Raw genomic sequence first — 15,557 nt, 5'->3', positions numbered from 1 at the left:
AGAATAATTTTTTTCAGTTAGCACAAACAAGAAGATTATGATAAAAGTAGTAGCACTTGAAAAATAGACTAAATAATTGTGACTTTAATGCGATTTGATTTTAACTAAATCAACTGATCATACTCAAAAGTCTTTCATTTGCCAAAAACTTTTTGCCCCTTCTGCCAATTATATATCATTACTGTGACTCATTAACATATATAATTATTGTGATTACTATTGATGATATATAGTTTACTGATAATGATGATGATTCATGCTCAGCATGACGTAATATATATATATATATATATATATATATATATATCAAATCAATTATCATCAATTATATATTATTGTAGAATTAGGTCATACTTGTAGAGCTCCAACTTTTATTAGTATATTAGTAGACTAAACTAACTACTCTAGATTTTGTCGATGAATGACGAATGGCAGCTATTAAAATGTATTAATTTAAGGTAATTAGCGTATAATATAATATCATTTGGATTTTCTTAATTTATTGATGTGACCCATATGCTAAATTTTTAACAAATAGAATAGAGATCGTGGGATTTGAAATCATAACTGTTTGATTAATAAAGTTCTAATATCATGTCAAAAAATAATCTCGTCTAAAAGTTTAAACTATTAAATGAGGTTCTAATATATGATTTATATTATTATCTAACAGTACATAATGCTTTACAAAAATATTTTTTTATTTAAAAATATATTAAAATAATTTTTTATTTATTTTTCAAATTAACACATTAAAATGATTGAAAAATACTAAAAAAAATATTAAATTAATATTTTCTAAAGTAAATATACTTTAAAAAAGTACAAAAAAAAATCACTACTAACGGGTGAGCAGGGGTCAAATTGCCATCATTTAAGGTTCACGGGAGGGAAAAGTAGAAGAAATTAATACTTAACCTCCTAAAAGTGGTCATCTGCTAACTTATTGCAGGGGTGGGGTAACAAAATATTTTAAATATTTTTTTCTTAACTTATAATTAAAAAACAAAAGATATTTTCGAACTAGTTTTTATATAAATTAACATTATATTTATTTTAAAGCTATATTAAAGATATATATATTCTCTACATCATACTAATCAGACTAACACAATATTTAAAAGAAATTAATTAAAAACTGCTTTCAAGATTTGTATTAAAAAATTTAAGCATAGCTTATCTTATAATATTCATTAAGCAAGCATGCATCATCCACTTTTTTTTAAGACATTAATTAAACATTAATTTTCCCAAGTCAAAAAAGACATCCAAGTACATGAAAATGTTTCTTTCACAGTCTTCTTAATTCTTAATGTTTTTATGTCAATTCAATCCTTCTCAGCTTTGTTGAAATTCATGTGTTGGACCGTGACCCAAGCTCGTGGAATATTTATAATTAATCATATTAGTAATTAATTAAAGAGGCAAGTTCATGTCAGCACACAGGATCGAATATTGTTAGGTAGCAGAGACTTCAAAAATAAATTAGACCCGACTATAGGTTAAAGCTTGCAAGCCCCATTAAAGTTTGATGAAGTGTTATTAAAGCTGTCAAGAACATTTTTGCATCACTGTACGTAAGAAAAAAAAGGCATGAAATAAAGCAAAAAGAAAGAAACATAGCAAAAGAGAGATAGAGAGAGGACGACTGACAAGAAAACTCAGCATAAAATATAATAAATGAACTTAATATATGAATAAATCATGTTCTCCTTTTATTTTACAATAGTAAAAAATATATTTATAAAAAAATTATACAAGTTAAATTATTTTTATATACAAATGTTAATAGATCATGTTTGATATGTCAATAATATAGAAGCTTGGAACAAGGAAATATTCGAATCCAAGTCGGTTCGTAACATGGTGTAATAAGTTAAAAAAACTATTTTAAAATAATATTTTATTTATTTTGATATTAATACATCAAAATTGTCAAATAATATTTAAAATCATTATTAAGGGGTTTGTTTCTCCTGTGATCTCATGTTTGAACCATGTGGTTGCTAATATGATGGCCACTGGAGGCTTATATGGTCGTTAACTTCAGGGCTCGTGGGATTAGTTGAGGTGCACGCAAGCTAACTCGGACATCCATGTTAATAAAAAAGACATCTAAAATCATTAAATTAATATACTTTTAGATAAAAACTAATTTAAAAAACACTTTAAAAAATACACAAGCTAACACAAAACCAAACAAGCCTATGTCTTTATCCATTTTCGTTAATTTAAGCTCGGTGTTATCTTCAGATACCGCTAACATATTAGTTTAATTTGATATTTTTCTTGTAGAATTTAAATTAAAAAGGAAACATTTAATTAATGACTTGTTTAGAGAACATAACTATCACACATATTTCTTATATTACTATTGACAAACCATTTATGGATATATAAAAAAGAAGGTTTTAATGGTGCGCATATAAAACCAAAATTAAATGGTATCTAAAAGCATATTATTCCACACAAATGATTAAACAAGAGGACAGCGGTGAGGCTGCTGTTTCTCCGTCCAATCATTGGAGAAACTGTACATATGTCTTTGCCTCAAGTCTATTTTTTTTTTTTAATAAAAAAGATGATTTAATTTTATGGTGATTCCATTCATGTGGTCCACGATATATTCTAGCCCACATTGTCTGCAAGTGTTTTTCATAGCTTACATAAAGTTCAATTTGCAAAGAATTTTATGTACATTAAAAACTACACTTCAATTTTGAGGGTTGGAGTATAGTTATTAGACCTGAGTTTGTTAAAAGATATTGTTTTGTTTTTTTAAGTGAAATTAACAATATTATTATCTAAATTTACTTGGATTAATTTAAATTTAATTAAATTAAACTCTAAAATAATTTGAAATAAAACCGATCCATGCTAGGTTTTACATCGACTTATCAGGGGTTTGTTTTTTTTTTAATTGAATTTTATAATTAACATTCATACAAATTTAATAGAGAGTATCCTTACTCAGGAAGGAAGATTTACTTTCAATTGATGTGCAAGTTTATTTTAAGATGGTTTTATTTTTTTTGTGTTTTAAAAGTATTTTTAATTTTTTATTTTTAATTAATATTTTTTTGAAGTTTTTAGATCATTTTAATACGCTGATGTCAAAAATAATTTTTTTAAATAAAAAAATATTATTTTAATATATTTTTAAATAAAAAATACTATAAAAAATAATCATAACTATACTCTCAAACACGTTCATCGTAACTATCTCAAATATGTTCATCGTAACTATCTCAAATATAAGGGGAAAAAAAACAGAGAAAAACGAAATAGAGTGTGAAATGATGAACCTTGCAAAAACAATATTTTAATAGAAAAGTATCTGTTTCACAAAAAAAAAAAAAAAAAAAGATAAGAAAAGTTTGTAGTAGCATAGTTTTCATTGCAGGAGGGTACGTGAAGCTGGCTGGCCTGCCACAACAAAATGAAATTTTGATAAAATTAAACAGCAAGTTTGACGTGCTCCATATTTTTTATACTGCAAAATATTTTTTCAATTGTATCTCTCGGAACTTTCATCTTGCAATTTTTTATACAACAGCCCGCCTTTAGTTGGATAAATGTTTTTTGAGAAAAAAAATATTTAGTCAACGTAGGCATATTGTTTTTTTTTAAACAAATATTAAATAAAAAAAATAAAAAACAAAATAAAAAAAGCCGATGTTAACCCATGCTATAACAAATCAAATATTAAAAAATAAAATAAAAAAAATTAAATATAAAAAAACAATAATTAAAAGCAAAAAAAATAATACGAGCCCACTTGAATTAACTTACCGAACCCACATGAGATCAGGACAACCCTATAAAAATAAAAACAAAGAAAATCATGAAGCCATTTTTTTTTAAATAACGTCAAGTAATGAGATTGAAAAAGAAAATAAGTATTAAAAAACAATGTGAGCCCGTGACCTGAGCCATTTGATTTGAACCATCAAACCTGAAAAAACCACGAAGCTCAAATTTCAATAAATAAAATGTCAAAAGTTGAAATTAAAAAAAAATCACAAAAAAAAGGTTTAAAAAAAATATAGCAATTAAAATAACAAGAATCCAATTTAAAAAAAAAATTGGATGATGAATAATTTTGTAATGAAAGGATAAATTAAAAAGAAAATCAAATTTATAAAATAATTAAAGTAACTACTAAGAGAATGTGAATCAAATCTAAAAAAAATAACAAATTTAAAATTTTAATTGAAGGATGAAATTGAAAACAATTGAAAGTTCACAAAAAAAGCAAGAAAGAAAAAAGAATCGGTTAAAAATAAAAATATTTTACCTTTTTAAAAGACAAAAAAACCTTTATACCCCCATTCAAAACAAAAATAATAAATGAATCACATGGAAAAAATCATTTTACCCCAAGTTTATTCTTCTTCTTAGCTAATTTGATGAAGGGCAAGGCAATACACATGACACTCTCTCTAGTGCTGCAGTAAATACTATATTTTTGGTAAATATTTCTCATTGATTCAAGCAGTAGACTTCATGGTTGTGCGATTAGTAGATGATCATAAAGGCTCAGATTGATTGACTGACCTATCCACAAAGATGAACTCTACATATCTAACAATTTGTAGATTTGTATCCCTCCCTGTCTAACTGGAAAAAGAAAGAAAAAAAGTGAGGGAAAAAAACACTATCTTTCTTCAGACAACCAAAAAGAAGGAAAAAAAAAAACAGTGAAAAAAATAAGAAAGAAGTCCTCAAAAGTCAAAAGCTGACCTCAAACGTGCGAGGGAACCTTTATAAAGTTCAATCTCATATGAGCTCAAACATACAGGCATTAGGGCAGGAAACTCTCCTCCGAGGATAAAGTGCTGATGGGAGTTTAGTGTTTTGCTTACGTTCATTACTATTTAATTATCTTGTTGGATTTTGATTCTCAAGGAACAAAGTCTATACAGATGACGACGACGACGACCACCACCACCATTAATAAGAGATTAATGATTTTAATAATAGTGATTATGATGTTAGATGGGAAAACTGATGAGCCAACATGGGGCATGTTCTAATTTATGAAGTAGGAAAGGTAGAGTTTTGGTAGGAGGATGTTACATGCCTCCATTAATTCATCAATTTCAATTTTATTATGTGGATTTAGCTTGTTTTCTTCATCTTGATGATCCTACATGTTATTCATAATGTATCGAGATCAAAACTTAACTATAATGATATGGGATCCTAGGAGATAGCCATCCCATTGTATTGTACAAGACTCATCAAGCCTCCCGATTGAATCAAAAGAAAAACAAACGATTAAAGGTTATAATAACAGTGCACAATGAGATAACTGGGAAGAAGATGGTCTGGTCTGCCCATGTTATCTTATTTCAAGAGAAAGAAAAGCCACCACAAAGCCCTACCAGCTGAATATTCTATCTTGACAAGCATCAGACTTCCACAGCTCTTGCAGCATTTCTAGCCTTTCCACTGAAAAAGAAGAAAAGGAGCTTAACGTGCAAAGAGGTAATTTCAAAAGCATCGCCGAAAGCTGTTCAGTTATTTATCATCTGCAAATGCAGAAAGTTCTCTGGACACTATCAAAAGTTTTATGATAAAGCAATCAGTTCTTTTTCTGAATCGTTTTTATCTGCAGAAACTAAACGATAGAGCAGATCAATTTGGAGATAGTGCTGCTAAAAGTAAACTGCAATTTGCTTCAACATCGACAATGACCCGGGAGAGACTGACCGACGATAGACCACCTAAAGCACCTAAAAGAGGAGTGCAAAACAGGTAACATCAGTGTCAGATCAATGAAACCCTAGTATCTGAGCTTGCAATCTTCTCCATGCAGCTCTCATCATTCTGTAACTTTTAGAAATCTTGTAGCAACTACGTATTCAAGTTTAAACAAGAGGACGAACACCACTTACAAACACAAGGAGATTTAACCACATCAACCCTGTTCAAAAGGAAATTGATGGAACCATGACACCAACGGTGTTCATGAGAAACTGAGTGACATTCATGCTAGACCAGGAGACATATGGGGTTAATAGATTGACAATAGAGGAACTTAAAATATCAACAGTACTAAAGCAATAAATCCAAACTGCACGACCATTCAGATAATTAGAGAGAAGTAACAAAGTGAGAGGAAAACATAAATTGTCCTTAGCCGGTGTATGTTGCCTGCTTTTGAGAATCCTTAAAAATGTTAACATCAACTGTCCCCAAGATAATTACATACACTAAATGTTAATGGAGGGAGGGGTTGACAAGGATGGTTCATTTAACAGTTGTAATATGCACAAGCGCTTGCTGACAGCAATCGGCCCTTGGTCTGTTTACTGCCTTGAGATAATATTGATGCAATCTTGGTGCCATCATCAATCAAAATTTTCAAAAATTCTTCCAGGTTGCCTGAATAACCTGTACTGTGACATGTCACACTCTATTGTATATTTTATATAGGTTGCTTCTCGACCTTAATGTAAATACATCTGTCACATAAACATAGAACAAGTGAGTACGAGGCAGGACATGTTACCGAGTGATAGCCACTTAAGGAATGATTGCAAACCTATGATATCTTTCCCATAAGATACATCAAGATGTGCATAGACACCACAAAACCAATGCTAGTTCCATAACGATTATTGCCCCTGACCAGCCAAGCTTATAAATACTTCGTATTCAAGTTTTAAATCAAGCAGAGATTGAACATCAATAAAGATCAAAGACCTCTAAAGTCCCAGTCAGTTTCATAAGATGGAACTGAGCACTGCGATTAAGATACCATTTCTTTGAAAACTTTGTATTCAAGTTGCCATCATGATGACATTTTTACAGATCAAGGACACCACTAGGAATGCCCCCTCACACAAACTATGCTTCAATCCCTTTAAGTGACAATCTTCCATGTGTAGTTCAAGAAATCCTAATAAGTTAAATGACACAAAGGAAAGCGAGGGTAGGGCTAAGGCATTACCATGAGACAGTATACCTGTATAGTTCAAGGATGCCAGTCGAAATGCCCCCTCACACAAACTAATGCTTCCATTTCTTTGAGTGACCATCTCTCATGTATGGTTCGAGAAATCCTATGAACTGAAATGAACAAAAACAATGGGTGAGTTAAAACATGGGCATTGATAACAGGGTCAGGTTCAGTGTCAGCAGGTCAGCAAAAAGCCAACGGAATTTGCATTGTTACAGGACACATTTTCAAGGACAAAATTTACAATCCAATAATAGGTTTTAGCACTAAAAGAAACAGTTATATGCATGCTTTCCTAAAGCTACCATTAGCACTAGTAAACCGGTTGTGAGAGAGTTGGGAATGGAGGGCTGTGCCACAAAATCTAGATGGTGGAACTGCCTGCCTTACTGTTTGTCAGTGAGTGGAGGAAGTTATAGCAACTGATTTCTGAATGTCTTCTTTTAATTTTCAGCTCAAATAATATAATCCGATGGAAAATGCTTTTCAATTAATATATAGGCACTTTTGAGTAGTCAATTTAAGAACACTAAAAGTCCCTTGTTAATTCCACTCTCTTGTATAAACCATGCAAATCTCACACTAAGCTACTCCGATAGCTGATTGGATTCACCAATCTGTTGATTTCATGAGGAATCCATCATTACATGCACCCAGATTAGGGGTACTCAGCAGAGTACAAAGCTATTGTACAGAGAACAGTATAGAATAGAATAGGGTCTTAATGGGATTTAGGTGCTCTTATACATTAAATTTGGTGTTGTCTCTCTTATTCTTCTCTTTTGGATGTCTTCTCCAGATTTTTGGAATTTGTTCTTTTATCCACAAGAAAAAAGAGGCCTCAATAGCATAACTTTCATGTTTTTCTTGAAAATGTAGAGCATGTTTTAAGCCTAAGCCAACCCGTATTTATCTGTACATGTTTTTCTGTTTCCTAGCACGTTATCCATCAATGCCAGTATACATGAAGTTACAAGGATCACTACAATAGCATAAATATACCTTCGTTCCATCTTTAGACCAATGTGCTCCATAACCATCAACTACCCTTATCTCAAAGACAGCCCCATGTTGTGGAACAGCATGAATGTTTTGCCAGCTACAAGCAGCTATTAAGCGATTTATGACATCCATTGCAAGCCTAGTAAGATAAAAGTGATGATAATATATTAGATAGTCACCAAGCATGTAATGGTAAGGCCAATAAAAGAAAAGTCCATGCGTTCTTTTTGGTCATGAGAAACTCAATTCCTTAACAAAGGGCCTAGCCCTGCACAACCATGTAACTTGCAAAACACATCCATTTTCTTATAATAAGTGACGCATTTTGTAAGAGTTTTATGGATGTTTGGTTGTTGAAAAAAGTTTGAACCTTTGACCTTATAATTTGCAGAAAGAGTTATCATATGCATATCAAAGAGGTTTCGTCTTCATTTCCTCAAGAACTGCAAATGGAATTGGAAAGTAAATGATATTCTTGACAACTTTGGCTCATAAACTTCTTATCTCCGGAAAAACTTGGGGATGAAGATCATGATGCTAGCTAAGGTTTTCATTGATTGATGCTATCCAGGGATAGGATCAGAGGCACAATGGGGTGGCATGGGGGTTTGGGGAGGGTGGGGTTGTTGTGGCCCCCAAAAGTAGTCTTTGCACCGGCAGTATGGCTCAAGAGCAGTATGTGACAGTGGTTGTTAAGTGCGAGTGGGTGATGTTTGTGGCACTAACAAATATAGAAATGATAAGTCTTGCAAAGCGGCTAGTGGTAAGATAACTTCCATACAGAATAATGAAGTAAGAAATCTAGTTCAAGGACTGAAATCCTAAAAGGTACTCACCACTTCCTCCAAGAACGCCCCAATATCTATTGCTGCTCCTTTTAGCATGCTTTGCCAAGGCCCTTGCTCCACAAGTCAAGGCACTGCCTTTGATCTCAAGCCAATAAATAAAAAACCTCAGAATCATGAACCACAATATATTTACAAAATCAAGCTTGAAACAATTCTACAATTGGCATGCATAAACCTGCTCAAACATATAATGAACTGAGAAGACAGCTGCTTCCTTGACAGTTTGACAAAAAGGAAAAAAAAGGTAGGAAATGTACCCACAAAGAATGCTGAAAATCAACTTTGGTTGCCACTACTTGAGGGGTCTAAAGGCAACATGAATATTAAGTCCAGCAAGCAAGAAATTATTCCCTTTGTACAAAATAATTCTCTCACGGATGACTAAATTGGAACAAGATAAATAGATTAACATATCAGATATTAAGAAAAAACAAGGTAGATGATTACTCTCCCTAGAATAGTCGTTGTTTGCATTTTAATAGATAAGTAAATTCTGCTATGAGCTTTCTCTACTATGACCTTCTACTGAATCCAAATTTTGAACAGATCAATTCAATGTAACCCAATTTCTTATCACAGGGCTCAGAAAAAGCTAAAAAAAATAATCTCTTGAGATAGCTTACGGCATGAAACAATTCATTATGAACCATAATCTTACATTTGGATTATATGGAAAAATGAAGGATGAGAGAAGTGTCGATCTTGGAAGAGGTAGGGCATTAGAAACTGTCCCATCAGTACCCAGTTGACTTTGAACACCTCCATAACTCAATCCCTGCATTAGAGACACCAAAATAACCAGAACTTTTAACTCTAAAAGCCATTTTACAGGTATGACTATTTCAAAACATGATCCACATGATAAATATTATGTCACATCTGTACCCCAAAGATCTCCATTATAAAATTAAACTTGAGTCCCACACATGAAACGTAGGAATCAAAAGGGTCAGGAAAAACTCACAAACAGTATGCTAGCCAGAGAAAGGCATGGCTGGGCAGCCACTTTTGAAACACAGATTGCTAGGACACCATTAGACACTTCCTTTTCTTCTGCATAAAATTTCCTATAAATCTTGACACCTGGTTATACAATTCAGACCTTATAAATTCAAGAATGCAATCACCAGTAACAATTTTTTCAACTAGTCTCTCATTTCAAACAATACATATTTAAAAAGATTTCATGGAGCAAAGAGTGTAATGTAAAGATTCTTGCACAAATGCAAACCAAAATATTTAGAAGTTTACAACCCAGTAACCATTATGCACAAATAACAGAAACCCTACCCCTTATCCCTAACTTCAAACTAAAGACAGCATTACAGGCAGTTACGACGTATGACAGCTTAATTCTAGTAAGTCATCCTTGCTTTGTCTCAACTGAGAACATCATTTCAACAGCAAAGCATAAACATCAACACAGAACTAGGTTTACCTTCTTCAACAGTTTTAACCCCAGGAAGGACTTTCTCGAGACTCTCAGCTTGCAGCCTCTTAAAAAATGAAGCATATCTGTGAACATTCTGGAAACAGATAAAAGTACATAGCCCAGACTGAAAATATAAATGAATGAATATATCTCAACAATATGGTCTCACCCCCACTTTAAGCACCACAGTTTGTTTACGAGTATCACATCTCCCGGCCCAATTCTATAGCAAAACAAACCGAATATAAGCTACAAAAAAAGAAGACATTCATCCACTTTCTTGCAGAGAGTTCTTCAAAGATTGCACAATCATAAACTTGCAAATATTTATGATGATGTACTCGAAGCATATGGCAAATCATCTACATTATGTAATCACCAGTAGCACACCTTCCTTCGACTGTTTTGCCCCCATCTACACACACAACCCTAGATTACAAAAGAAAATGTATAGTTCAAGGATGCCAGTCGAAATGCCCCCTCACACAAACTAATGCTTCCATTTCTTTGAGTGACCATCTCTCATGTATGGTTCGAGAAATCCTATGAACTGAAATGAACAAAAACAATGGGTGAGTTAAAACATGGGCATTGATAACAGGGTCAGGTTCAGTGTCAGCAGGTCAGCAAAAAGCCAACGGAATTTGCATTGTTACAGGACACATTTTCAAGGACAAAATTTACAATCCAATAATAGGTTTTAGCACTAAAAGAAACAGTTATATGCATGCTTTCCTAAAGCTACCATTAGCACTAGTAAACCGGTTGTGAGAGAGTTGGGAATGGAGGGCTGTGCCACAAAATCTAGATGGTGGAACTGCCTGCCTTACTGTTTGTCAGTGAGTGGAGGAAGTTATAGCAACTGATTTCTGAATGTCTTCTTTTAATTTTCAGCTCAAATAATATAATCCGATGGAAAATGCTTTTCAATTAATATATAGGCACTTTTGAGTAGTCAATTTAAGAACACTAAAAGTCCCTTGTTAATTCCACTCTCTTGTATAAACCATGCAAATCTCACACTAAGCTACTCCGATAGCTGATTGGATTCACCAATCTGTTGATTTCATGAGGAATCCATCATTACATGCACCCAGATTAGGGGTACTCAGCAGAGTACAAAGCTATTGTACAGAGAACAGTATAGAATAGAATAGGGTCTTAATGGGATTTAGGTGCTCTTATACATTAAATTTGGTGTTGTCTCTCTTATTCTTCTCTTTTGGATGTCTTCTCCAGATTTTTGGAATTTGTTCTTTTATCCACAAGAAAAAAGAGGCCTCAATAGCATAACTTTCATGTTTTTCTTGAAAATGTAGAGCATGTTTTAAGCCTAAGCCAACCCGTATTTATCTGTACATGTTTTTCTGTTTCCTAGCACGTTATCCATCAATGCCAGTATACATGAAGTTACAAGGATCACTACAATAGCATAAATATACCTTCGTTCCATCTTTAGACCAATGTGCTCCATAACCATCAACTACCCTTATCTCAAAGACAGCCCCATGTTGTGGAACAGCATGAATGTTTTGCCAGCTACAAGCAGCTATTAAGCGATTTATGACATCCATTGCAAGCCTAGTAAGATAAAAGTGATGATAATATATTAGATAGTCACCAAGCATGTAATGGTAAGGCCAATAAAAGAAAAGTCCATGCGTTCTTTTTGGTCATGAGAAACTCAATTCCTTAACAAAGGGCCTAGCCCTGCACAACCATGTAACTTGCAAAACACATCCATTTTCTTATAATAAGTGACGCATTTTGTAAGAGTTTTATGGATGTTTGGTTGTTGAAAAAAGTTTGAACCTTTGACCTTATAATTTGCAGAAAGAGTTATCATATGCATATCAAAGAGGTTTCGTCTTCATTTCCTCAAGAACTGCAAATGGAATTGGAAAGTAAATGATATTCTTGACAACTTTGGCTCATAAACTTCTTATCTCCGGAAAAACTTGGGGATGAAGATCATGATGCTAGCTAAGGTTTTCATTGATTGATGCTATCCAGGGATAGGATCAGAGGCACAATGGGGTGGCATGGGGGTTTGGGGAGGGTGGGGTTGTTGTGGCCCCCAAAAGTAGTCTTTGCACCGGCAGTATGGCTCAAGAGCAGTATGTGACAGTGGTTGTTAAGTGCGAGTGGGTGATGTTTGTGGCACTAACAAATATAGAAATGATAAGTCTTGCAAAGCGGCTAGTGGTAAGATAACTTCCATACAGAATAATGAAGTAAGAAATCTAGTTCAAGGACTGAAATCCTAAAAGGTACTCACCACTTCCTCCAAGAACGCCCCAATATCTATTGCTGCTCCTTTTAGCATGCTTTGCCAAGGCCCTTGCTCCACAAGTCAAGGCACTGCCTTTGATCTCAAGCCAATAAATAAAAAACCTCAGAATCATGAACCACAATATATTTACAAAATCAAGCTTGAAACAATTCTACAATTGGCATGCATAAACCTGCTCAAACATATAATGAACTGAGAAGACAGCTGCTTCCTTGACAGTTTGACAAAAAGGAAAAAAAAGGTAGGAAATGTACCCACAAAGAATGCTGAAAATCAACTTTGGTTGCCACTACTTGAGGGGTCTAAAGGCAACATGAATATTAAGTCCAGCAAGCAAGAAATTATTCCCTTTGTACAAAATAATTCTCTCACGGATGACTAAATTGGAACAAGATAAATAGATTAACATATCAGATATTAAGAAAAAACAAGGTAGATGATTACTCTCCCTAGAATAGTCGTTGTTTGCATTTTAATAGATAAGTAAATTCTGCTATGAGCTTTCTCTACTATGACCTTCTACTGAATCCAAATTTTGAACAGATCAATTCAATGTAACCCAATTTCTTATCACAGGGCTCAGAAAAAGCTAAAAAAAATAATCTCTTGAGATAGCTTACGGCATGAAACAATTCATTATGAACCATAATCTTACATTTGGATTATATGGAAAAATGAAGGATGAGAGAAGTGTCGATCTTGGAAGAGGTAGGGCATTAGAAACTGTCCCATCAGTACCCAGTTGACTTTGAACACCTCCATAACTCAATCCCTGCATTAGAGACACCAAAATAACCAGAACTTTTAACTCTAAAAGCCATTTTACAGGTATGACTATTTCAAAACATGATCCACATGATAAATATTATGTCACATCTGTACCCCAAAGATCTCCATTATAAAATTAAACTTGAGTCCCACACATGAAACGTAGGAATCAAAAGGGTCAGGAAAAACTCACAAACAGTATGCTAGCCAGAGAAAGGCATGGCTGGGCAGCCACTTTTGAAACACAGATTGCTAGGACACCATTAGACACTTCCTTTTCTTCTGCATAAAATTTCCTATAAATCTTGACACCTGGTTATACAATTCAGACCTTATAAATTCAAGAATGCAATCACCAGTAACAATTTTTTCAACTAGTCTCTCATTTCAAACAATACATATTTAAAAAGATTTCATGGAGCAAAGAGTGTAATGTAAAGATTCTTGCACAAATGCAAACCAAAATATTTAGAAGTTTACAACCCAGTAACCATTATGCACAAATAACAGAAACCCTACCCCTTATCCCTAACTTCAAACTAAAGACAGCATTACAGGCAGTTACGACGTATGACAGCTTAATTCTAGTAAGTCATCCTTGCTTTGTCTCAACTGAGAACATCATTTCAACAGCAAAGCATAAACATCAACACAGAACTAGGTTTACCTTCTTCAACAGTTTTAACCCCAGGAAGGACTTTCTCGAGACTCTCAGCTTGCAGCCTCTTAAAAAATGAAGCATATCTGTGAACATTCTGGAAACAGATAAAAGTACATAGCCCAGACTGAAAATATAAATGAATGAATATATCTCAACAATATGGTCTCACCCCCACTTTAAGCACCACAGTTTGTTTACGAGTATCACATCTCCCGGCCCAATTCTATAGCAAAACAAACCGAATATAAGCTACAAAAAAAGAAGACATTCATCCACTTTCTTGCAGAGAGTTCTTCAAAGATTGCACAATCATAAACTTGCAAATATTTATGATGATGTACTCGAAGCATATGGCAAATCATCTACATTATGTAATCACCAGTAGCACACCTTCCTTCGACTGTTTTGCCCCCATCTACACACACAACCCTAGATTACAAAAGAAAATGTCTTGAACCACATAAACAGCAGATACTATGTTAAAAAATGAAAACTAAAAAACATGGAAAAACCACATGTCAAAGAAACAAAAACAACACCTTTCAAGAGTGAAAAGTAAGGTTCCTGAACATGAATTTCACAAAATACACCCTCCAAAAACCTGACAGAAAAACCCTTAAATCACCAATCAATATTAATTAAAAACACTCAATAACAATTAGAAAATGCTTACATTTATCAATTCAAGTCCCTTTTCTTTAATCAACTGATTCCAATTCTCTTCTTTCTACTTCAAGTTACTAACTTCATCACAAAACATCATCTTCACATAAGTTCTCCATAAAGCACCACACTTTACAGAATGATACAAAGCTAAACGCTTATACAAAGGATATTGAGCGACCCCATCAAAAGAATCTGCAGTCCATTGAATTATTTATGCATAAAAATCAAATCTTTAATCAAATAATTGAAAAAAAAAACACAAATTGTTTTTATACTGTTTTTCATTACCCGTTGCAGGACAGTTACATGACATGTCATTTGGGTCTTCTTCTAGGAGGTTAATGCAGAACTCTTTGGAGAGTCCGAGATTGAATTCTAGGGTTTGGTTAACTTGTGATTCAAGAGTGAATTTTGGCAGGTCTCCTATGCTGTCTCGCAGTCTTTCTCCATTTTCTCTGTCACAGCTAGCTGCAAGCACTGTTCTTACAAACGGGCCTTTTTGTCACGTGTGATGCACGTGATTTTTTGCCTCGTTTTTATTTCCATTGCGACGACATTGAAATTGCAACCAAACTAATTTCGGGTCTCCGACTGTGTTTAATATCGTAATAATTTTTTTTAAAAGTATTTTTATTTTAAAATATATTAAAATAATATATATTTTTTATTTTTTTAAAATTTATTTTTGTTATCAAACAATTTAAAAATATTTAAGAAAATTAATTTAAAAAAAATTAAAAATTTTGTGAAACGATACCTCTCCGAAACACACCCTTAATTTACTGAATATATTTTGAGATTTCTATGATAGTTTATTTACTTAGAATGAGTTTGTCATTACAGCTAAAATGCTGTTTACTTAGAATTTAATTTTTATTTATTTTTTTAAATTATTTTGATTTATTGATATTAAAAATAAA

General features: G+C 33.1%; 1 protein-coding gene, 1 long non-coding RNA gene and 1 pseudogene across 3 annotated transcripts; 1 reads left to right on the top strand and 2 right to left on the bottom strand.

Moving 5' to 3' along the window:
- Nucleotides 1-4,935: 4,935 nt before the first annotated feature.
- On the top strand, nt 4,936-5,921 carry LOC133670770 (uncharacterized). Its single transcript, XR_009834162.1, has 2 exons — nt 4,936-5,490; nt 5,621-5,921. It is a non-coding gene; the product is annotated as an uncharacterized LOC133670770 (long non-coding RNA).
- Nucleotides 5,922-6,069: 148 nt separating this feature from the next.
- On the bottom strand, nt 6,070-10,664 carry LOC133671453 (uncharacterized; annotated as a pseudogene).
- LOC133670769 (uncharacterized) lies at nt 10,395-15,127 on the bottom strand. Of its 2 annotated transcripts, XM_062091381.1 has the most exons (9): nt 14,926-15,127; nt 14,645-14,829; nt 14,313-14,386; nt 14,141-14,194; nt 13,978-14,035; nt 13,504-13,622; nt 13,198-13,314; nt 12,528-12,621; nt 10,395-11,830 (listed from the first exon to the last, which is right to left on the bottom strand). In XM_062091381.1, the coding sequence occupies exons 3-9, from the start codon at nt 14,331-14,333 to the stop codon at nt 11,811-11,813; spliced, it is 483 nt and encodes a 160-aa protein (XP_061947365.1). In that variant the 5' UTR covers nt 14,334-14,386; nt 14,645-14,829; nt 14,926-15,127; the 3' UTR covers nt 10,395-11,810. The 2 variants fall into 2 exon arrangements, with proteins under 2 accessions (XP_061947365.1, XP_061947366.1); XM_062091382.1 differs by lacking the exon at nt 10,395-11,830 and having other exon boundaries at nt 12,528-12,614; nt 14,926-15,124.
- Nucleotides 15,128-15,557: the final 430 nt, after the last annotated feature.

Source organism: Populus nigra, chromosome 13, assembly GCF_951802175.1.
Source record: "Populus nigra chromosome 13, ddPopNigr1.1, whole genome shotgun sequence".
Taxonomy (NCBI): domain Eukaryota; kingdom Viridiplantae; phylum Streptophyta; class Magnoliopsida; order Malpighiales; family Salicaceae; genus Populus; species Populus nigra.
The sequence above is the reverse complement of the archived record's forward strand: the minus strand, read 5'-3'. Positions and strand labels throughout refer to the sequence as shown.